Consider the following 24,811-nt stretch of genomic DNA (forward strand, 5'->3'; position numbering starts at 1 on the left):
ATTGGTGCTTGCTTTAAATATATTTCATTAATCAGGAGCAAGGGCAGTTACTGCCCCCTCCCTACAGCACCCACCCCTTCTATCTAAAAACAGCCGTACGCATTCGATATATATATATAGTAATAATATTAATAATAATAATAACATTTAAAATAAACAAAACAAAAAGATAAGAATAAAATAAATAAATAAATAAATAAATAAATAAAAATTAAGAAAAATAATAATAATAAATAAAACTTGACAACAAGGGGGTTTGCGCACGGGCTGTCTGTAAATACAGCCACGAGTGCGAAAAATGCCTTGGTAACCACCCTGCCACTGCCTGCATCAAAGGGAGGCAGACCTTTCGGGGTGGGAGAGGCGCCTATAACCAGGGACCGAGAGGTGGCCACGGAGCGCCATTTGGACCCCAGGGTGGCAGGCAGTAATTTCAGTCTGGGCTTAGCCTGGTCCCCCATCAAGTTGTCCCCGCTAAGAAACCTCTTAGACCTTTACCCTAACAGGACGGCAGCACAATACCTATGGGAGGGCTTTAGTACTGGTTTCAGGATCCCGGTAGCCTTTCCCCCCAATTCAGGTGATCCTCCAAACCAAAAATCAGTGAGGGAGATGCCCGAGGTCGCCCAAAAGAAAATTAGTAAGGAAATTAAAGCAGGAAGGGTAGCCGGCCCCTTCCTAGTCCCTCCAATTGAAGGCCTCCATATATCCCCGTTAGGCATGGTCCCCAAAAAAGCGCCCGGTGAGTATCGCATGATCCACAACCTCTCCTACCCAAAGGGGGGGTCCATCAACGATGCGATACCACAGGAACTCTGCACAGTTAGATATGCCATGTTTGACCAAGCGGTACAGCTCATACGCAAGTTCGGAAAGGGGGCGCTGCTGGCAAAATGTGACATTGAGTCGGCCTTTAGACTCCTGCCAGTTCATCCGGAAGATTTCCGGTGGCTTGGCTTCAAATTTGAGGGGGCGTATTTTGTAGACAAGGCAATGCCCATGGGCTGCTCTGTGGCCTGCGCAGCCTTTGAGGCATTCAGCACCTTCCTAGACTGGGCGCTTCGCTTTAGAACCGGCGCCGAGGGCGTGTTGCACTACCTGGACGACTTTATCCTCGTGGCCAATAGCAGGCTTAAGTGCTCAGAGCTCCTTGAAGCCTTCATATCATTAGCAGGGGAACTGGGGGTTCCTCTAGCCGCCAACAAAACTGAGGGTCCGGCTACGACAATGGTTTACTTAGGTATCGAGCTGGACACTGTCGCTCAGACCTCAAAACTTCCCAGGGAGAAACTCATCGCGCTTGGCGACCTGATTCGGCAGCTGCTCCCCCTAAGAAAAGTTACACTCAGGCAAATCCAGTCACTGTTAGGTCACTTAAATTTTGCTTGCCGCGTGGTTTCCCCTGGCCGCCCATTCTGCGACCGCCTCGCGAAGTTGTCAGCAGGGCTGCGTTCCCCTCACCATAGGGTACAGCTATCCAAGGAAGTGAAATCCGACCTGGAAGTCTGGTTGAAGTTCTTGCAGAACTACAATGGCATTTCCCTGTGGCAGGACAACCTGTCGCTGCAGGTTGACTTCCAGGTCTATTCGGATGCTTCGGGCTCTCTGGGGTTTGGCGTTTACTTTAGGGGCCAATGGTGTGCTCAGCGCTGGCCCGCCGACTGGCAAGGGGGCCCCATTACCAGAGATTTAACCTTCCTGGAATTCTTTCCGATAGTAGTGGCGGTGCACCTGTGGCCGGAAACCTTTAGTAACCATAGGGTGTGCTTCCACACCGACAATCAGGCCGTTGTGGCAGTACTTTCCAGGCAGGTCGCACGGTCACCAAGGGTAGGCGTCCTCCTGCGTTCCTTCATTCTCCGGGGTTTAGAGCTCAACATCCACTTCTCTGCAAAATTTGTGCCTGGTGTAAATAATGACATCGCGGACGCCCTATCTCGCTTTCAGATGGACTGCTTCCGCTCGTTGGCACCGGATGCAGAGCTTCTGCCGCAGCCGTTCCCGGAACATCTGTGGAGTCTCGGGGACCAGAGGCATGGCGACCAGAGGCCTGGGAGCCAGAAGTGATTCAGGGAGTAATGGCCTCATTGGCACCTTCCACTTTGAGATCGTATAAGAAGGCTTGGTCAGATTTTTTAAAATTCCGCGACAAAACCCGAGCCATCAAGAGCAATGCCCCTCCCGTCAAGCCTGAGGTGCTATCTTACCTAGTTTACCTAAGACGCTTGAGCCGCGCCCCCAGAACCCTCAACCTTCAAGCCGCAGCAATTTCATTCTTTTGCAGGGCGGTATTTTCCACAGATCCTTGTGACGATTTTGCTATACGAAGGACGTTAGAGGGTTGGCGCAGGCTACAGCCCCCAAACTGCGATACGAGAAGGCCGATATCATTCGACATCCTTTCCCAAATCCATAAAAAATTGCGTGCAATATGCTGGTCAAAGTACGAGGCGCGCCTATTTTCAGCGGCGTATTCCATTGCCTTTTTTGGAGCTCTGCGCGTGGGTGACGTAGTTTATGAAGAGGGTTGGCACGGTTCCTCCCGGGGCTTGCTTTTAAGCGATGTTACCCTGTCACGGGAAGACTTGGTAATACGAATACGCAGCTCCAAAACAGACCAGTACGGGAGGGGGGCTCTGGTTCAGCTGATGGCCACTGGCAGGCCTGGCCAATGTCCAGTAAAAGACACGAGGTGCTTTTTATCCCTGAGGGTCAGCTCGGCAGGGCCTTTATTGATCCACGCAGATGGTTTACCTTTGACGCGTCACCAGTTCACTCGGGTCATGTGCTTAGCGCTAGCAGCATGCGGCATCCCCGCGGCAGATTTTGTAGCACACTCCTTCAGGATTGGAGCAGCCACCACGGCAATGCACCTGGGTCTTACAACAGAAAGGATTAGGGACTTAGGTCGCTGGAAGTCTGATGCGTACAAACGTTATTTGAGAAAGAATTTCTGATAGTGATTGACCATGGCCTTTTATCTCAATTTCCTACAGGTGACATGGGGGTGCGCGTCTGGATTATCGGGCACAGTATTGTGCATTGGGCCAGGGTCCGCGCCATTAATTCCGGTCTCGGGCCATGCCTGGGCTTTCCACCTGACATCACCATTTCCTGGGTCTCCCAGAGGGGAATGTCGAACAGCTCTCACCGTCAGGAAGTTCTTCCTAATGTTTAGGTGGAAACTACAAGAAAGAAGATTCCACCTAAACATTAGGAAGAACTTCCTGACGGTGAGAGCTGTTCGACAGTGGAATTTGCTGCCAAGGAGTGTGGTGGAGTCTCCTACTTTGGAGGTCTTTAAGCAGAGGCTTGACAACCATATGTCAGGAGTGCTCTGATGGTGTTTCCTGCTTGGCAGGGGGTTGGACTCGATGGCCCTTGTGGTCTCTTCCAACTCTATGATTCTATGATTCTATGATTCTATGATTCTATGAATGCGCTGGGCCGAGATGCTTCCGGCAGTTAAGGCCAGAGCAGCAGTGGAGGGCCCCCCAGACGCTTTACTTATACAATTAGGGGAAAACGACCTAGCCTACAGGAAGGCAGTTGATTTGCAGTGGCACATTTTTAGCGACTTCGAGGAGCTGGAGGCAGCTTACCCGAATGTCACAATTATTTGGGCTTCGCTGATGGAGAGGCGGGTTTGGAGAGATTGCAGGTGCCCGATAGCTATGAATAGGGCTAGGAAAGCCTTGGATCGGGTGGTGGTGCGTAGAGTGGCAGCCCTGGGGGGGTTGGTCATTGGCCACCCAGGCATTCGTTTCAACCTTGAGGCCCTCTACCGGTATGATGGCGTGCATCTTTCGGATGCTGGTAACGATGTTTGGCTGATGGATATTGCTAAGGGGATAAGGGAGTGGATTCAGGCATGAGAGTATTGGCGGCGAGCGGCTGCTCGGTGGCGGTAGGCATTGGTAACAAGGGGTTAAGAGGATGTGTGTGGGGGAGGAACGCCATCACCTCCCCCCAGTGAACGAAGGGTGGTCCGTTAAAGGACTCCGGGGGGCGTGGCCCTGTCCGAAGCCTATGGAGGTGTGGGCCAAAGGCATGCCCCAGAGCGGTGACCCGGGGGAGCTCCTAGTCGACGTGCCTCGGCGAGAGACTCCCCCGATCAGTGTTAACCCTTCACCGTGTCTCCAGCAAATGGGCTGGAGCCGGATAGTCGTTAGGACCAATGCCTAAGCCAATGCCTCTCATTCCTGAATTCAATAAAGTTGTGGCCTAATTCACCCAATTAAGCTTAATTATGGTGTCTCATGTGTTTATTTATCTTGGTGGGGGGCGGGAACTCGCCACGCAAGAGCTATTCCTGGTGGAGGAAGGAACATCATCTGCTCCTTCCCAGAAAAATGACACTGCTTCCCCTGCTCCTCAACAACAGGATCAGGTCCCTCAGCTGAAGGGCATCACTACTGTTTTCACATGTATTGAATCACAGATCACATTATTCAGTTAGGCGCTGGGAAGAAGTCTTCTTAGAATCATGGAATGATAGAATTGCAGAGTTGGAAGGGACCCCAAGTCATCCACACCAAGCCCTGCAATGTCTGGCTAGTTCAACAATGAAATCCTCCATTTTACCCTTGCTGAATCCAGGATTTGGAAGGGACTTGGGCATCATGGACACTAACCCCTCCAAACTCACAACAATATATATGTATCTGAAGAAGTGTTATTCTTATTCTTATTCTTATTCTTATTCTTATTCTTATTCTTATTCTTATTCTTATTCTCTTTCTCTTATTCTTATTCTTATTCTTATTCTTATTCTTATTATATTACTGCTCCTGGGATCTGATCTGAACAGCTCCCAAGCATAAATTTACAGGTTGTTTATGGAAGGAGAGAAAAAATAGCAGATAAAGTACTCAAAGACCCATATCGTTGGCCTCTATTTCATCCTTCATCCCATTTTTACATTCAGATCTCTTTAACTCAGGTAAATATGCTCTGAGTGTATTATCAGCTACTCTGATATATAAAGAAGAGTTTGGATTTGATATCCCGCCTTTCACTCCCCTTCAGGAGTCTCAAAGCGGCTAACATTCTCCTTTCCCTTCCTCCCCCACAACAAACACTCTGTGAGGTGAGTGGGGCTGAGAGACTTCACAGAAGTGTGACTGGCCCAAGGTCACCCAGCAGCTGCATGTGGAGGAGCGGAGACACGAACCCGGTTACCCAGATTACGTGACTACCGCTCTTAACCACTACACCACACTGGCTCTCAATAAAGTGATTGATCACTATTTCCTTTAGCAGGAGCAAAGCCCTTCTTCTGCTTACTCCAGTGAAGATGTAGAGTGTAGATCAGGAAATCAGAATGAAGAAAAAAGCAATAATTAAAAGCATTATTTATTCTGTAAAAACCATCTGAAAAAGCCACATTTCTCATGAAGAGAATTGAAAGCTCATCTACTCCAACCTCTGCAATGCAGGAATCTCAGCTAAAGCATCCATGACAGATGACCATCCAACCTCTGCTTATAAACCTCCAAGGAAGGAAAGCGCACAGGCTCCCAGGGGAGATGCAAGCAGTGCAGGAAAGATGGACCTCCTAATGGACCGCTCCACCAGACTGCCTCTTGGGAAGAGATAGGAAGTAGGGCTCATGGCATCTGCTTTTGCTGGAGGCCAAGCTGAATCAGGCACCTCCTAGTCCGGAACTGGGTATGCTGGCCATGATTGTCTAAAAATTGGTAAGGAGTTCAGGTTTTTGTTTCCCTTTTCCCTTCCTGTGCCATGTTTGGTTTTTTGTTTTTTAAATTGTACATAAGCCACTCTGGGAACCTTTTGGCTGAAAAGCAGACTACAACTGATCAAAACAATTTAAACAATGTTTCTGCTCACAGTTGTCTCCTTATATCTTCTTGGTGGTTTCTTTCTTTTTGTTAATTCTTACATTTCTTGTTCTTGCTTGTGTTTATAACTTATGAATGATGGGATGAAGTCATGGATTTATGTGGATGTTTGTGTGGGAAGCCTATAATGGTGGCAATGGACATAAAACTACATGAATCACAAAAACAAGCCTGTTAAGCAAAATGCATCCAAAAAGGTGTAGACCAGGAGAAAAGCAAACTGAAAAGTTTCTTTCTTGGTAGGTATGGCAACTGCAGTCGAACTGAACAGTCCAACCCAAAGAGGTTGTATGAAACTGCATTGCGTGGCAAGTCCCCTCCCCCATGTGAAATGAAGACACTGGACACATTATATAAGGTTAATGGGCATAAAAAGGCCACAACTTTATTGATTACAGAATTGAAAGGTATTGGCCTTAGGCATTGGCTCCTATTGACTACCCGGCATGGAGACCGGGAAGAGTTATCCACAAGCAGTGGGAGTCCTGGTGAAGTACGCCAACTAGGATCCCACGGGTGTCACCGCTCGGGGGCGTGCCGGAGGCCCTTACCTCCCTAGGTTTCGGACAAGGCAACGCCCCCCGGAGTCCTCTACCGGACTACCCTTTCCTTGGGGGAAGGTGATGGCGCTTCCTTCCCCCCCATTCATTTGCATAACAATAAACCCCTGCCAATGCCTAACCGCCAATACCGAGGAAGTTGTGACGTTTGCTACGAGGTAGGCGAAAAAACCAAAAGGCTGACAGTGCGCCCAATTGGAAAAATTCCTACCAGGCCCCTTGCGGCGACCAACCAGAGTCCATAGCAAGATCATAGCTAGCTAAGCCTAAGGGTGGGTGGGATGGGAAAACCGCTCAGCTGGCAAGGGGAAAGAGGGCGGTCCATGGGCGTGCCTGGCCTTAAGTAGGCTAGGCCACGCCTCCCCGGCCCGCCAATTGGCGGGCCAGGTCGCAGGTATGCCTGGGGATTCCCTGGACCTCGCGGGGGCAAAAGGCCAGCCCCCGGGTGTGTGGGAGGGGATAACCCGCAACCCCCTCTCCTCCCAAGCTCGGAAATGGCTTTATAGCCGAGCTTTTCCTGAAATTCCATTTCCTTTCTATCCAGGCTCCGTGAAGTTGGGAGCAGCTTTTTGTGAGATGACAGGAAATCTGTTAATTGATATGGAAAGAGAACAGGATGAGAAAGATTGTTCTGCAGATAAATCTTGGGATGGTCTGCAAGATGAATCAATTGCATAGGATGAGTTAAGAGAGAAGAGTTTGGATGCTGAGAGTTGCACGAAATACCTGTTTGTAGCCTGGAACACAGGGCAGATTGTCAATATATGAGAAAGGTGATTGTGTGGGTAAATCTTAGGATAATATGCAAGATAAATAAATGGCTTAGGATGATTTAAGAGAAAGGGGCCTGGAGGGTTCAGATGCTATGCTGACAGTTACCGGATTTGGCACTGCAACACTATAAGTAGAGAGAACCTCCTTGTTCCATCCAAACTCCACTTCCTTCTGCCTTAGAGTGTCTTCCCTTTGGCAGAGATCTCAAAGGAAACTGCTGCCATGAGGTTCCTCTACCTGAGCTTTACTCTGGTCGTCATCCTCTTCCATGTTGTTGCAGGTAAGAGGGCACAGGGAGGGAGTAGCTGCTGGAAATGCAGAAGGTCTCAGCTTCAATCCCAGGTATTTCCCCTGCCGGAGACCCTGAGAAACTGCTGTAGGTGGAACAACAGTATGAATCGGCTGCTCCCTGTTCTATCTGGCTGCTTAAAAAGGGGTGGTGGAGGAGGAAAGTACTTAACAATATATTTAATATTGAAATTGAATACATGGCTTTTGCAAAAGCAGAAATGTTCAGGATACAGACTGAGCCACAAGGCAGGTTCCATGGTGGTCATTTATATTGCTGTGAGTTTAGAAGAGTTAGTGTGCAGGATCCCCAAGTCCTTTCTAATTCCAGAGGTCCTGGATCTAGGAAGAGTAAAAATCTGATGAAGGATTCCATTATGGACCTAACCCAGCAAGTTTCACAGCCAATGAAGAGATTGTTTCCCCTGGCCAAATGGGTGGGTCTTACCCCCTCCTCACCTGGCTGGTAGCTGAGAAAGACTATAGCCGGCACATTTTGGTGTGAGCTGAGCAAAACACATTGGCAACACTACTGGGAAGATTACAGAAAATACCATTCTCAGAGAAGGCACAAATGGCAATCTGTTTCTGAAGCTCAGAACAGCTGTAATTCTGATTAGCAGATGTTGAAAGCAAAGGGGAACCTTCAGTAGAATGGAATGAAGGCTGACATAGTTGCCAATTATGTGGGTCTGTGGGTGCATTATCTGCTAATTTCTCTCTCCTTGCATTAACAACCTGCAAGATATAGGCTTCTCAACTGTGCAGAAAAGATCCCAGGAGCAGTAATAATCATCATCATAATTTTATGATTTATACGCCACCGAAGTGGCTGGGTGCAGCTGAGTGCCAGCCCCCTTACAAGGTTCAGGAATCAGCTGGAGTGTTTGCAGAGAAGGAGGACCGATCTGACCCTTGCTAATGTTGGCCAATGAAATAGTAGTTAACAGGTTGAAAGGCAGCAGAAGCCTGTAAAAGTTGGTCATCTCATTAAATACGCAGGGTTCTAGTATGGGAAAAAAGTAGTTGGCAACCCCTTTGCCCCCTTGAATCGAATTTATTTCCCTTCTCTTTTACACAGGGCAACGTTTATGTGAAATATTGGGAGGATCTTGTCAATTCCCAGCAACTACAAACTGTACCTATGGAGAAATCCCAGTCTCCTGTGGCACCAATGGAATCTGCTGCAGTAGTAGTAAGTGATATCCATTGAGTTCTTTTGTTTTGCAAAAGAGATAAAAATGCAGTAAATAAATATATATATATAAACAAGATGCCTCTCAAATCAACCATTCTATGAAAAATTGATTATGTTGATCAGGCAAATCAGGACTTCCCATGCCTGACAATCCAAATATGTAAAACTCCACCATGAGCTCACCAGCTGGCCTCTAGTAAACCACACTTTCACTTTCAGCCTCGATCTGCCCATTGGTATCATGGGAAATAATAATACTGATTTGCTGTTCCAGAAGGCTTTGGAAATTTATTTATGAATGGCATATATTGTTACGATATGGATGCAATGCGGCAGCGAGCTGCAGCTAGCTGGAAAGCAAAACATGATGGGAATGTTGGGACTGTTCCGTGGGAACAGAGGGACAGTCTATTCACAGTGCTGAGCTCAGAGTGTAATTTGAGCTGTACAGGAAGTACAGGAGGAGGAGTTTGTCTCTCTGCTGTTGGAGTTTGAATAGAGCAGACGTGTTTCTCTGTAACGCTGCAAAGACAGAAATAAAGGCATGTAAAAACATTTCTGTCTATCTCTTTCCCCTGCCTGGGGGCAGGGAAGAGTGGTGTGTTCTTCTCACGCTTGAGGAGGATCGCCGATCGTGACCTAGCCTGGATCCTGCTCGGGAATGCAGACAGGGAGGTCAACAGGAGATCAATATATATCCCACCTATTTCTCCATGGAGCACAAGATGGCTTCTAATTTAATCCTCACATACACCCTGCCATGTAGACCAGGCTGAGAGCAAGTGACTGGCCCAAGGCCACCAAAGGAGCTTCATGATGATTTGAAGGCTGGTCTCCCACTTCCTAGTCTAGGACCTCAGGCTCTCATATTTGAAAGCGCTATTCCAATGCTCAAAACAAAACGGACATCAAATTAATATCATTTTTTTTGCATAGGAAGTCCTCTCAAAGAATGACAATTTACTTCTCTATCTTTTGCACAGACCAACTTCCGGAGTATGGAAACTTGGGAATACTCTGGGGAAGTAAGTCATATCCATTGAGTTGGTGTTCCTACTTACTTGTGAATGCTTGCTCATTTTTAATCCTGATTTCCTGATCTACACTCTACATCTTCACTGGAGGAAGCAGAAGCAGGGCTTTGCATGTCCTAAAAAAAATGTCACCAATGAGTTTATGGATCAGAGTAGCCGATAATATACTCATATAATATTAGCTCTGTTTCTTTAAGTAAAAGGTTGGATTCAGTTTTGATGCAGCATTACTAGGTTCTGCAATTTTTTTAAGCATTAGAGCCTCAAGGTTTTCATCTGTCCACAGGGAATTTTGATACCGCGGATGTTCGTATGGGTGCAAACTGTGCAGGCTGCATGTCCCATGGGCAGTAAAAACTGGCAGCTCTGATCTAGCTGTACAAAAATTTAAGACAACCCTCAGTGAAGATTAGGCAGCTGTCATTTGGCAACAAAGAGTCATTTGGCAACAAAGAGTCATTTGGCAACAAAGAGCCCCATTTCATTCTGCACTTTCCAGACCTCCCCTGAAGTACAAAAATACATCATAATAACCAGTAAAACCAGAGCTAGAAACCACATGGTCCATAAGGACTTGAACCAGGGGTGCCATCATCGTGGAGAATACTAGAAAGCCAAACATGGTGAAAGTTATTGCTGCATTTTAGAAATATTTGGGAAATGAATGGCTATTTAAAAAGCAACTGCAATCCTAGGCTGCAGATGAGAAATAATTTAATAGATCCATTCTTGTCTGTGGCCAATTTTGAGCCCAGGTTTTTAGAAGGCAAACGACTGGCTTGAGTGTCTCCCAAGACAGGTGAATTTTATTCAATTTTTTAAAATTAATTTTCACAAAATTATAAACAAACAAACATACAAACATAAATCATAACCCTATTGAAATTACACTTAATAACATTGTTAAGTGACTTCCTCACTTCCCCTTGGTTGAATTTCCATGCATATCCTTTTAACGGCTTTCCAAATCATAATTCTTATAAACTTGACTTAGTCTGTTAACATCCTTATATCTTTTCAATTCGAAAATAAACATATTCAACATCACTTAACTTACCATATTTTTTGCTCAATAAGACTCCCTTTTTCCCTCCTAAAAAGTAAGGGGAAATGTGTGTGCATCTTATGGAGTGAATGCAGGCTGCACAGCTATCCCAGAAGCCAGAACAGGAAGAGGGATCGCTGCTTTCGCTGTGCAGCAATCTCTCTAGCTGTTCTGGATTCTGAGATTCAGAATATTTTTTTTTTCTTGTTTTCCTCCTCCAAACACTAGGTGCGCCTTATGGTCCGGTGCGTCTTATAGAGCGAAAACTACGGTATATTGATTCCTAAGACAATCTGTTACCTGCAAGCTATTTCCAGTTAATTTAACTTAACAAATTTAGTTAAATAATCACAAAATTTTGTCCATTCTTCCCGATACTCCTCCTCCTTCTGGTCACAGAGTCTTCCGGTTAGGTCGGCTAGCTCCGAAAAATTCATCATCTTCATCTGCCGATTTTCCGCCGTTGGTAATTCTTGGGTTTTCCACTTTTTAGCTAGTAAAATTTGAGCAGCAGTTGTGGTATACAAAAGCAATTTAACATCTTTCTTGGGCAATTCCAAACCTGTTATTCCAAGAAGAAAGGCCTCTGGCTTCTTTATAAATGTATATTTCAACATTTTTTTTCAATTCATTATAAATCTTTTCCCAGAAGTCTTTCACCTTAGGGCAGGTGATAAAAAGTTCCTTCCTTTTCTTTGCATTTCCAACATAGATTATCACAGTTATGATAAATCTTTGCTGATTTGACAGGAGTCAAATACCATCTGTACATCATTTTCATTATATTTTCCTTTAATACTGTACCTGCAGTGAACTTTACCCCTTTCTTCCAAAGTCTTTCCCAATCCTCAAACATTATATTATGTCCCACGTCTCTTGCCCAATCTATCATCACAGATTTAACTTGTTTATCTTTTGTATGCCACTCCAACAATATCTTATACATTTTTGATAAATGTTTACCTTTATTATCCAACAACTCCATCTCCAACTTGGATTTTTCAGAAGCAAAACCATTTTTCTTATCCATTTTATACAATTCATTAATTTGGTGATAATGTAACCAATTTAACTTATCTTTAATTTGATCAAATGGTTTTAATTTATATCCTTCTTCATCTTCTAACAATAAATCAGAATATCTCAACCATTTGGTGTCCATATTTAACTTTTTCTGGGCCTTTGCCTCCATTGGTGAAAGCCATCTGGGTGTCTTTCTTTCTAAAAGATCTTTATATTTTATCCAAACATTATACAACGATTTCCTAATTACCTAATTTTTGAAGGCATTATGGGCCTTTACCTTATCATATTTTTCTATGTAGTCTTGTATTGTGAGTTTCCTGTAAACAAATTATATCCAAATTCTCTTTTTCCAAAATATGATAAATTGGTCTCCTTTTTGGGGGTGAATTCAAACCATTTACATTCCATGAATAAATTCCCAATGCCATGCTGTCTAATTAGGGGGAAGCTGCCTCCGCCCCCAGCAACTGTGAGCTTTGTAGTCCAAGTTCTTCTGAGTGCTTTTGCAGAAATCTATCCTTCTCTCCAACAGTCCTTATTTTTTTGCTCTCTTCCTTCAAATTTGAAGGATAGGCCCTCTGGAAATTCCCACCTAAAAAAGATATTCTTTTGTCTCAGAATGTCTGCCAAGTCCTTGTATTGGGATCTCAGGTTCAAAAATTGACGTGGGAACTCTTTAAAGAGCACCACCACTCTATCCTGGATTTTGAGACCTTTTTTATAGTGATGTCCCAAGATAATGTCTCTTTGCTCCTTAGTCTTAAAGACCACTATGCAATCATAAGTTATTTTAGTCTGCTTTTTAGGCCCAAATCTGTACGCTTTCTCTACCCAAGCTTCCACTTCCTATTTTTTCAAGTCCCAACATTCCACAAAAAAAATCCTATCAGAGATTCTCTGAGTTTTTCATCTTCCAGAAAGGGGACCCCCCTCAATCTCAAATACAATTCTTTTTCTTTCAACTGAAGGAAGGTGATTGAATTAGCATTTTCATACTGCAACCGTTCCAAGTCTGGCACTCTAACAGTCTCCAGCTATGCCAACCTTGTGTCATGTGTGGTTATTTCCTTTTTCATGTCTTTCAAGTCGGTACTTGAATGTTCAATCTGTCTCCCCAAATTATCTATGCTTGCTGTATTACAATCCAAACCTTCTTTAATGTCAGTTAACATTGACATCACCGACTCCTCAAATTGTGAAGCTTTGGAGCCACATCTCAGCCTTTCTGAACTCATAATAGCTTAAGAATGTCAAGGTCAGTCTCACAGTCTGGCACAATAAAGGAGAAAAACAAGTTCCCTCCACCAATCCCATGACAGCCAGCCCAGAGGCAGCTTCCTTCATCTTCCAAACTCGCTGAATGCCAAAGACAAAAATGGCAAAGAGAAAACTTTCCAATTCTCCCCTTATTCTGAGGAAGGGAGACACGTTTTAGCCAATTTAGAATGTAGACAGGCAGCACAGGAAAGTTTGTAGCCAAGTCAGTGGAAACGGAGATTGAATGTTTCCTCTTCCATTGTGACGTCCTAATGGAGACTAGTCTTCCCTCCCTGGTGGTCCGTTGCCAAATGGGGAGGTCCCAATTGTATTTCCTAGCTTCCCAAAGTGATAACAAATAAACAAATACCCCCTTTTCTACCGGGGGGGGGGGGAGGCAGAATTGCTTGCAGGATTTAAAAACTTTTCCGTTCCTTAAAGGCTTTGGTCTTTGCACACCGATTTTCACCTTTTCTCCCTTTTCTCCCCAATCTTTTCCAATTTTAATTTGAAAGTATTTCCAGATGAGTGGCGTCAGTGAACAGCCCACATCCATAGGTGTGAACGCCTGATTGCTACGCTGATTCTTCTGGATCTTAGTTGTGGAAGTGGGCCTGATCAATCGATTTGTGAAAGCAGGCAATGAAATAAAGATCAGTCTACTGAGATGATCATCTAATTAAACGCATATTAAACTGCAACTGAGAATTTGTATTTTTTTCATTTTTTAAAGAAAGCATGTACGGCTTAATATGACCCACCTCCAGTGGAAGTGCATCATATCTGCCCAATATCCCTCTTGACAGAAGACCTCACCCCGAGTCCCAGGAGCAGATAACTGCAGCCATTGCTTTTCATGCACCCAGGCAGAGCTTGGGTTTTGTTGCCAAGTTGTTTATGTGAACACGGGTGGGATAGGCTGAACTCAACCCAGACTGAAGCCATGACCTAAATGGAGCTGATTATTCAGAAGCCACTGCCTTGTGGGTGCCCATAGGTCATTGAGAAAGATATTAGCAGTGGGAAGGAGAAACTATGGTAGGAAACCATTTTGGGGACAGTGAAATGAACTGAGGAAAGGGTGTGGGTGTGATAGCGAGATAGTGTCAGTGGCTCCCATGAATGGGCTCACCTCATCCCAATGCTGCTTATAATTTAATCACCATCTTCTTTTGGGATCAACCCACACAGAATAAATCAGGGATTGTAGGAATTGCAATTCATGTATGATGGGAATTATAGTCCAACAATGATCAGAGGGTCACAGGGAGACTGCATATCTATCAGCAGTTGTGATTTGACCTGGACATCCCAGAATTACAGAAGTTATCCCACCTTCTGATAGGATATCAAATGTATGTTTCAACATCTCTTTGGCTCTGCAGCACTGTAAGTAAAGATAACCTTCTTGTTTCATCCAAAGAAGACTTCTGCCTTAGAGCACTTTCCCTTCAGCAGAGATCTCCGGGAAAATTTTAGGCATGAGATTCCCTTACCTGAACTTTGTTCTGGTCTTTGCAATTGCAGTTGAACTGAACGGTCCAACCAAAAGAGGTTGCATCAAACTGCATTATAGTCAAGCTCTTACCCAAAATTCCACTTCCGTTTTATCCAGGTGCTGTCAATTTGGCAGCAGCTTTTGTGAGTTGACAGGAAATCTATTAATTGATATGGAAAGAAAACAGCATGAGAAAGGTTGTTCTTCAGGTAAAACTTAGGAAGCTCTCCAAGATAAATAGGTTGCATAGGCAATTTATTTTGGCACAACAACACTATAAGTAAAGAGAACCTCCCTTTCCCATCCAAACTCCACTTCCTTCTGCACCTTCCCTTTGGTAGAGATCTCAGAGGAAACTCCAGCCCTGAAATTCCTCTACCTGAGCTTTGCTCTGGTCTTCATCCTCTTCCCCGTTGTTGCAAGTAAGAAAGCAGTTCAAGCTCAGTTGGGGAGCATCTGCTACAAATGCAGAAGGTCTCAGATTCAATCCCAGCTATTTCCCTGGATGGAAACCCTGAAGAACTGCTGCCTTTCAGTGTAGACGACCCGGCGGAGACTGTTGGTGACTCTTAGAAATAGGATTTATTCACACATTTACAACCTGAGCCTGTCCTAGAGTCTTCCCACCTCCTTCCCAAAGCCTAGTTAGCACTTTCCCAGATGTAGGAAGAAGATGGGAGAGCCATAGGACCCTGCCAGAGCCCTCACACCTCCTTCCCAATGCCTGGTGTCCTGCTTACCCAAAGCGAGCACTTTGAATCATAGCATTGTAGAGTTGGTCATCTACTCCAACCCCCTGAAAGGCTTTGGGTGGGAGGTGGGAAGATGCCCCTTGGCTTGGCCACCTGTGTGTGGGAACGGGTCACACTGCCCTAAATCTTCCTCTGGACTCAGCTCCATTAGTTTTAAATGCAATATAACACCGAGACACCAGATGGTGCTGTAGAGTTCTGTCTTTCACCAACTTGATTTCCCATTGTCAAAATAAAAAAAATCCTTCCTGTAGCACCTTAAAGACCAACTAAGTTAGTTCTTGGTATAAGCTTTCGTGTGCATGCACACTTCTTTGATTTCCCATTATGCGGCTTACAACACACTTTCCTGAAACCTTTTTTGATGTGCTTTGATCCAGCCTCTGCCTACAAAAAGGACCTGAGCACAATAGCAGGAATTTCGGTGAAGTTGGGACACAGACAAACCTGTTTTGCTTTATTGTTCCATTACGTCATAATGATTAAAATGTTGGGATACTGCCAGGGAGACAGAGGCATCAGGCCTCCCCTTCGTCTCTGGATGATCTACCGGTCTCCCGTGAAAACAGCATCAGTAAATTAGCGACACGAGCCTCAGACGCATTCCAAGACTCATGCGCTCCCTTTTCGCAGAGTTTCCACAATGGAAGGTTCACCCAGGAGAGCATATTTACAGCTTTATTCAACGTTGGTCAGAACAAAGGAAAAACATGACTACCTTGCATCCATGTCGAGGAAAACAGCCAGAACAAAAGCTATATACAAAATGGAAACTCCCAGTGAGCAGGAAGTAAACAGGCATGTGACACACAACAGCCTGCTGCCTTTTTAAGGAGGAATGGAAATAGCCTAACAAAAAATAATAATGATAATAATTTCGTTATTTGGGCCCCACTCACCTTACTGGGTTGCCACAGCCACTCTGGGCGGCTACCAGCATGTACAGAAACATATTGAAACATCAACACCTCTTAACTGCTGCCAGAGTCCTCTTCCAAAATCCAGGGAAGAAATGAGAACAGCAACCATGGGGGAATGAATAACTAAAATCTGGGCCGTACATGGTGAGAATAAGAGAGGGCAGACAACAAGGAAATATATTTCCCAAAAAAGGAAGTCTTTTTAGAAGGTACTGAAGTAAGAAGGCATAGGAGAGTATAACACCATTTTTGTTACTTGGAACCTTTCAATTTTATTATTAATTATTATTATTATTATTGTTGTTGTTGTTGTTGTTGTTGTTGTTTGGAATTCATATGGAAATGTGGTCCTAGTGTTTAATTCTAGATGTGCTGGTCCCATGGGTTACCCGAGAGGTGAGGTCCAAGTCCAGTCGTGGTCAAAGGTGCAATGTGGAGGCAGTCCGTAGAAGCTCAAGCTGGGTGCAGGGCAGGGAGTTGGGTGAAGTCAGGAACAGGCATGCAACCAGGGAGCCAGGGCTGGTCAGGAGCTCAGGCAGGAAAGCAGGACAGGGTTCAGGCAGGAACTAGCAACCAACAAAGTTGCTCCCGCAACTTGGGACTGGGGCTGGCTGGCTTTTGTCTGCCCCGAGGCATAGGGTGGCCCCGATCCTCTGGTGACTCACCTCTCCTGGCCTGGAGGCGAGCACTCCTCCTGTGGGAACTTAGTTCTCTCCATCTCTCTGCCCTGAGCCTCTGCAGCTCAGGAGAGGCTGGAGGGTTACCGGACCCAGAGGCAGCCTCAGCTTCTTCTGACAGGGCTGAGAGTGGAGCATCTGCAGGCAATGGGTCCTCCATCACCTCAGGAGCCAGAGCAGACTCAGCTGGTGCCTGCACCTGAGGATCCAGCACAGGTGAGGACCCTTCAGGCTCATGCCCCACCCCCGGCTCAGCTGGCTCTGGAGGCGTGGAATGCTGTGCAGGCTGGGATCCCTCAGGTTTAGCATCCAAGCCCGAATCCCAGCCCATCACACTAGATATATTTTTGTACTTGTATTTTATTTTGATTGGCATCTGTGATTATACGTTGTCTTGTTATTGTCAGGCTGCTGCCAGCAACTCCCAGTCAGTTGCCAGGAACATACAAAGACAAGGAAATGTTTCTTACTGTCCTTTTATAATTCAGTCATTACAGAGAGAGGCTACAGAACCCAGCCTCTTGGATAATGGCGTTGTCCCGAGTGAATCTCGACCCTCTACCCCCGTCTCTCCCATGTCCTCATTCATCACTTCTACAGGTGCTGCTACGCACCCTCTGTCTTTGAGCTCTTTGCTCTCAGACTTTCAAGGCTCAACAGGTTCTGGGAGAGAGGGGGTCAGGAATGCTTTCTAAAGACGCTGTGTCCATCAGCTGTTGCCCCCCTAGTACTTCCTCCTCCTCATCTCCCATTATCTCCCAATTCCCCCCCATCTGCCTCTGAGCTGTGACCTCCCTCAAGCCCCTGTTGTAAATCTAAGCTGTCTTCCACTTCCTCCTCCCTGGAAGGGTCAAGCTGGGGTGGCAGTCTCCACCATTCCTCCTCTGCCCAGTCCCTGATAGTTTATGAATTAATGTGTATGAATGAAAGTCGAAAAGAATGAAAGACCCAGATGATGATTGACCCTGGGATATTGATCACTAGGCAGCAATAGCCCTTCCTGGTTCTGGTTCTTCAGTTCCTCCCCACCCCTCCCTGGAACCTCTTTGAGTCCCTTCTCTCATTCACAGAAATTCCTACCCCTCAAAAAAATTTCTGAGTCCTACTCAGAGTAGACCCATGGAAATAAATAAACCTAATGCAGCCATGTCCATTAACTTCAATAGCAAATCAAATCAATCTTTATTATGGTCCAGAGACCCAACAAATCGTTACAAAGCAATGCACAATTCATACAGCCTACCTCCAGGTTAAACAAGCATTTTGTTCAAAAGATAGGGATCATTGGTTCTTGCAAACACCATTAAAAACCTTGCCACTGCTAATGTTCTAGCGTTTGTCCGGTCTTCCAATAGGAACATGACATAGTGAGCCTCTGATTTTCCCGGGTAAGGTACCAGCAAGGGTAATATCAGTTCAGCCCTGGCTTGCTCATATTTTGCACAGTGCAGCAAAATATGTTTTATGGAATTGATGTCTTGAGCACACGAGGAAAGTCTGTCCTGGTAGGGAACTCCTCTCAACCTGCCTTCCAACACTGCAGAAGGAAAGACGTTTAGTCTGGCTTTGGTGAAAAGCCTTGGATAATTTGGTACTGTCAGGTTTTTAATGTAAGATGTTAACTTAAAGACATGCCCATATTGTACTCCTACTGCCAGCGGACTACAGACCGTGTGTGATCGAGATCTCAATTCACTGTGTGCATTATCCCATAATATTTGCTTTAACGTCTTTAGGGCACCTTCATAACCCAGGTAATACAGTGGGGGGAGGGGTGACAGACCAATAGAGGTGTCTTTTCTAGCCATGATCAATAGCACTAAATGCCACCCTCAATTATTTGTGGTCACCCACAAGGCAACGGCTCTTTAAAAATCAGCTTCAATTCAGTCATGCTTTCAGTCTGGGTTGAGTTCAGCCTGCCCCACCCATGTTTCCATAACCTGTGTGCATGAAAAGCACTGGCTGCAATTATCTGCTCCTCAGACTACTTGATGAGGACTTCAGTCAAGAGGGATTTTCAGCAGATAAGATGTTCTTTCATTGGAGTTGGGTCATATTTAGCAGTAGGCGCTTTTGAAAAAGAAAAATACACATTCTATTTCAACATTGTGAAATTATTTTGTGTTTTTTCATCTGAGCAGACTGATATTTATTTCATTGTCTGCTATCACACGTGGGCAGATTTGCACCACTTCCACAAGCAAAGATCCCAAAGAACTGGCATAGCCATCAGACGTTCACAACCATGGAGGTGGGCTGCTCACGGGTATCCCTCTAGGGCACAGCATTGTGTATTGACGCCACAATCACTCAGAAGATTCCAACCAGACGGACAGGGTTTGCTGAGATCCTCTTGGCAGAACCTTCCCAGTTTATCACACTCGGGCATTGTTGGTGGTTTATCCGCATCAATGAAACAAGGAGATCTATCGTTGATGGCCCTAAAGTCAGGTTCCTCACCTTCAGAAGATGTGTAGAATTGTAGAGCTTGAAGGGCTCAAAATAACATCTAGTTCACCCCAGTGTCTCTATTTTCCAGGGATATCACTGATTTAGAGAAGCCATCCTGGTTTCTGATTTGATCCCAGAATATCCCACTTTTCCTTAGGATGTCTCTATTTTCATTGGAGAAATCTTGGAGGGTATGGAATTATTCCAACACCCGAGCCGTCTGAAGTTTTTATAATATTTAATGTTTTATTATGTGTTTATATATATTTTGGAAGCTACTGAGAGTGCTGGGCAACCCAATAAGATGTGTGGAGTATACAGAGTTAAATTATCACAGAGTTAAATTATCATGATGGAATGGGACATCCCTATTTTCATTGGAAAAATGTTGGAGGGTATGCTACCCTGAAATGCAAGTATCTGTAGCAGACAGGGAAGAAGGCGTGCAAGCCTAGTCCCGGAAGCCCTCTTTAGTGGTGTAGCAGAGCTGAAAAGAGTGCTGGCAGGTAATGAGTCCTTTGGGTTTCAGATAGTACATGGGCAGACCAGTTTAAAAAGCCAAGGACGCCAATTTTTCATAGCCGTCTAGTGGCTATGATGGGTCATTTGCCAGAATTAATGTATTTAGCATTAGCTCTGGAAGTGTGTTCAAATCCTCACTCCCAGAGTGGCCTTGGGCCAGTCACTCACTCTCAGCCTGATCTACCTGTTATGTACTGAATTGAATAGGATTCAAAATGCAGCAGTCTAATTGGTCCTAGAACAATAGGATCCAGAATGCCGCAGTCTGATTGGTCCACAGGAGCCACCCAATCCAGCTCCAGGTGGAAGTGAATCCGCAACCTGGTTGGCCTACAGGTAAATACCGGAATTAGCCAATCACGTGGGACCCATTGTGCAAATAATGTATATAAAGCAGACGTTTTGGGGGAACTTCCATTCCTCCCTACTATGAGCTGAATAAAGAGCATGAAATCCACACTCAACTCCGAGTATATTTCAGTGGCGACGAAGGTGGGATCCCACTGAGCTGACCACCACACGCAGCACAAAACTTTTTCTCCCTGGGTTATACTCATTGGGTTTTAGGTGCCAAATATGGTGGCCATTTTCTCACAAAGAAGCTTGTCTGGCTAGTTCAACAATGAAATCCTCCATTAGATTTTTACCCTTGTTGAATCCAGGATTTAGAAGGGACTTGGGCATCATGCACACTAACACTTCCAAACTCACAACAATATATCTGTATCTGAAGAAGTGTGCATGCACACTAAAGCTTATACCCAGAACAGACTTAGATGGTCTCTAAGGTGCTATTAGCTCTGGAAGGTGCTACAGATGCAGGTGGCACTGTGATCTAAACCACAGAGCCTAGGACTTGCTGATCAGAAGGTCAGCGGTTCAAATCCCCACGACGGGGTGAGCTCCCGTTGCTCGGTCCCTGCTCCTGCCAACCTAGCAGTTCGAAAAGACTTCAAAGTGCCAGTAGATAAATAGGTACCACTCCGGCGGGAAGGTAAATGGCGTTTCTGTGCGGTGCTCTGGTTCACCAGAAGTGGCTTAGTCATGCTGGCCACATGACCCGGAAGCTGTATGCCGGCTCCCTCAGCCAATAAAGCGAGATGAGCACTGCAACTCCAGAGTCGGTCACGACTGGACCTAATGGTCAGGGGTCCCTTTACCTTTACCTAAAGTGCTATTACAACTGTGTCAGACCAACACGGCTACCTGCCTGAACCATCATAGAATCATAGAATCATAGAGTTGGAAGAGACCACAAGGGCCATCGAGTCCAACCCCCTGCCAAGCAGGAAACACCATCAGAGCACTCCTGACATATGGTTGTCAAGCCTCTGCTTAAAGACCTCCAAAGAAGGAGACTCCACCACACTCCTTGGCAGCAAATTCCACTGTCGAATAATAATATAATAATAAATTTTATTTATTTATATCCCGCCCTCCCCAGCCGAAGCCGGGCTCAGGGCGGCTAACAACAATAAAACAGTACAAAAGTACAACATAAACAACATTCTAAAATCATTCATTATAAAAATTAAACAGCTCTTACTGTCAGGAAGTTTTTCCTAATGTTTAGGTGGAATCTTCTTTCTTGTAGTTTGGATCCATTGCTCCGTGTCCGCTTCTCTGGAGCAGCAGAGAACAACATTTTTCCCTCCTCTATGTGACATCCTTTTATATATTTGAACATAGCTATCATATCACCCCTTAACCTCCTCTTCTCCAGGCTAAACATGCCCAGCTCCCTTAGCCGTTCCTCATAAGGCATCGTTTCCAGGCCTTTGACCATTTTGGTTGCCCTCCTCTGGACACGTTCCAGTTTGTCAGTGTCCTTCTTGAAGTGTGGTGCCCAGAACTGGACACAGTACTCCAGGTGAGGTCTGACCAGAGCAGAATACAGTGGCACTATTACTTCCCTTGATCTAGATGCTATACTCCTATTGATGCAGCCCAGAATTGCATTGGCTTTTTTAGCTGCCGCGTCACACTGTTGGCTCATGTCAAGTTTGTGGTCAACCAAGACTCCTAGATCCTTTTCACATGTACTGCTCTCAAGCCAGGTGTCCCCCATCTTGTATTTGTGCCTCTCATTTTTTTTGCCCAAGTGCAATACTTTACATTTCTCCCTGTTAAAATTCATCTTGTTTGTTTTTGCCCAGTTCTCTAATCTGTCAAGGTCGTTTTGAATTGTGATCCTGTCCTCTGGGGTGTTAGCCACCCCTCCCAGTTTGGTGTCATCTGCAAATTTGATCAGGATGCCCCTGAGTCCATCATCCAAGTCGTTGATAAAGATGTTGAATAAGACCGGGCCCAAGACAGAACCCTGTGGCACCCCACTAGTCACTCTTCTCCAGGATGAAGAGGAACCATTGATGAGCACCCTTTGGGTTCGGTTAGTCAGCCAGTTACAAATCCACTGAGTGGTAGCATAGTCAAGACCACATTTTACCAGCTTCATTACAAGAATATCATGGGGCACCTTGTCAAATGCCTTGCTGAAATCAAGGTAGGCTTGTTGTTGTTGTTTAGTCGTTTAGTCGTGTCCGACTCTTCGTGACCCCATGGACCAGAGCACGCCAGGCACTTCTGTCCTCCACTGCCTCCCGCAGTTTGATCAAACTCATGCTAGTAGCTTCAAGAACACCATCCAACCATCTCATTCTCTGTCGTCCCCTTCTCCTTGTGCCCTCCATCTTTCCCAACATCAGGGTCTTTTCCAGGGAGTCCTCTCTTCTCATGAGGTGGCCAAAGTATTGGAGCCTCAGCTTCACGATCTGTCCTTCCAGTGAGCACTCAGGGCTGATTTCCTTCAGAATGGATAGTTTTGATCTTCTTGCAGTCCATGGGACTCTCAAGAGTCTCCTCCAGCACCATAATTCAAAAGCATCAATTCTTCGGCGATCAGCCTTCTTTATGGTCCAGCTCTCACTTCCATACATCACTACTGGGAAAACCATGGCTTTTACTATACGGACCTTTGTTGGCAAGGTGATGTCTCTGCTTTTTGAGATGTTGTCTAGGTTTGCCATCGCCTTTCTCCCAAGGAGCAGGCGTCTTTTAATTTCGTGACTGCTGTCACCATCTGCAGTGATCATGGAGCCCAAGAAAGTAAAATCTCTCACTGCCTCCATTTCTTCCCCATCTATTTGCCAGGAGGTGATGGGCCCAGTGGCCATGATCTTCGTTTTTTTGATGTTGAGCTTCAGACCATATTTTGCGCTCTCCTCTTTCACCCTCATTAAAAGGTTCTTTAATTCCTCTTCACTTTCTGCCATCAAGGTTGTGTCATCTGCATATCTGAGGTTGTTGATATTTCTTCCGGCAATCTTAATTCCGGCTTGGGATTCATCCAGCCCAGCCTTTCGCATGATGAATTCTGCATATAAGTTAAATAAGCAGGGAGACAATATACAGCCTTGCCGTACTCCTTTCCCAATTTGGAACCAATCAGTTGTTCCATATCCAGTTCTAACTGTAGCTTCTTGTCCCACATAGAGATTTCGCAGGAGACAGATGAGGTGATCAGGCACTCCCATTTCTTTAAGAACTTGCCATAGTTTGCTGTGGTCAACACAGTCAAAGGCTTTTGCATAGTCAATGAAGCAGAAGTAGATGTCTTTCTGGAACTCTCTGGCTTTCTCCATAATCCAGCGCATGTTTGCAATTTGGTCTCTGGTTCCTCTGCCTCTTCTAAATCCAGCTTGCACTTCTGGGAGTTCTCGGTCCACATACTGCTTGAGCCTTCCTTGTAGAATTTTAAGCATAACCTTGCTAGCATGTGAAATGAGTGAAATTGTGCGGTAGTTGGAGCATTCTTTGGCACTGCCTTTCTTTGGGATTGGAATGTAGACTGATCTTCTCCAATCCTCTGGCCACTGCTGAGTTTTCCAAACTTGCTGGCATATTGAGTGTAGCACCTTAACAGCATCATCTTTTAAAATTTTAAACAGTTCAGCTGGAATACCATCACTTCCACTGGCCTTGTTATTTGCAGTGCTTTCTAAGGCCCATTTGACTTCACTCTCCAGGATGTCTGGCTCAAGGTCAGCAACCACACTACCTGGGGTGTACGAGACATCCATATCTTTCTGGTATAATTCCTCTGTGTATTCTTGCCACCTCTTCTTGATGTCTTATGCTTCAGTTAGATCTTTACCACTTTTGTCCTTTATTATGGTAATCTTTGTACGAAATGTTCCTTTCATATTTCCGATTTTCTTGAACAGATCTCTGGTTCTTCCCATTCTGTTGCTTTCCTCTATTTCTTTGCATTGCTCGTTTAAGAAGGCCTTCTTGTCTCTCCTTGCTGTTCTTTGGAAATCTGCATTCAATTTCCTGTATCTTTCACTATCTCCCTTGCATTTTGCTTGCCTTCTCTCCTCCGCTATTTGTAAGGCCTCGTTGGACAGCCACTTTGCTTTCTTGCATTTCTTTTTCATTGGGATGGTTTTAGTTGCTGCCTCCTGTATAATGTTGCGAGCCTCCATCCATAGTTCTTCAGGCACTCTGTCCAGCAAATCTAAATCCTTAAACCTGTTCCTCACTTCCACTGTGTATTCATAAGGGATTTGGTTTAGATTGTATCTTACCTGTCCAGTGGTTTTTCCTACTTTCTTCAGTTTAAGCTTGAATTTTGCTATAAGGAGCTGATGATCTGAGCCACAGTCAGCTCCAGGTCTTGTTTTTGCTGACTGTATAGAGCTTCTCCATCTTTGGCTGCAGAGAATATAATCAATCTGATTTCGATGTTGCCCATCTGGGGATGTCCATGTGTAGAGTCGTCTCTTGTGTTGTTGGAAAAACGTGTTTGTGATGACCAGCTTGTTCTCTTGACAGAACTCTATTAGCCTTTGCCCTGCTTCGTTTTGATCTCCAAGGCCAAACTTGCCAGTTGTTCCTTTTATCTCTTGATTCCCTACTTTAGCATTCCAATCCCCTATAATGAGCA

General features: G+C 45.2%; 1 protein-coding gene across 1 annotated transcript; it reads left to right on the forward strand.

Annotated features, from left to right (window-relative positions):
* Window positions 1-279: 279 nt before the first annotated feature.
* Window positions 280-3,130, forward strand: LOC309529484 (uncharacterized protein). Its single transcript, XM_082217735.1, has 2 exons — window positions 280-2,075; window positions 2,997-3,130. The coding sequence occupies exon 1, from the start codon at window positions 613-615 to the stop codon at window positions 2,065-2,067; it is 1,455 nt and encodes a 484-aa protein (XP_082073861.1). The 5' UTR covers window positions 280-612; the 3' UTR covers window positions 2,068-2,075; window positions 2,997-3,130.
* The last annotated feature ends 21,681 nt before the right edge of the window (window positions 3,131-24,811 follow it).

Source organism: Podarcis vaucheri (assembly GCF_965113315.1).
Source record: "Podarcis vaucheri genome assembly, chromosome: 3".
Classification (NCBI taxonomy): Eukaryota; Metazoa; Chordata; class Lepidosauria; order Squamata; family Lacertidae; genus Podarcis; species Podarcis vaucheri.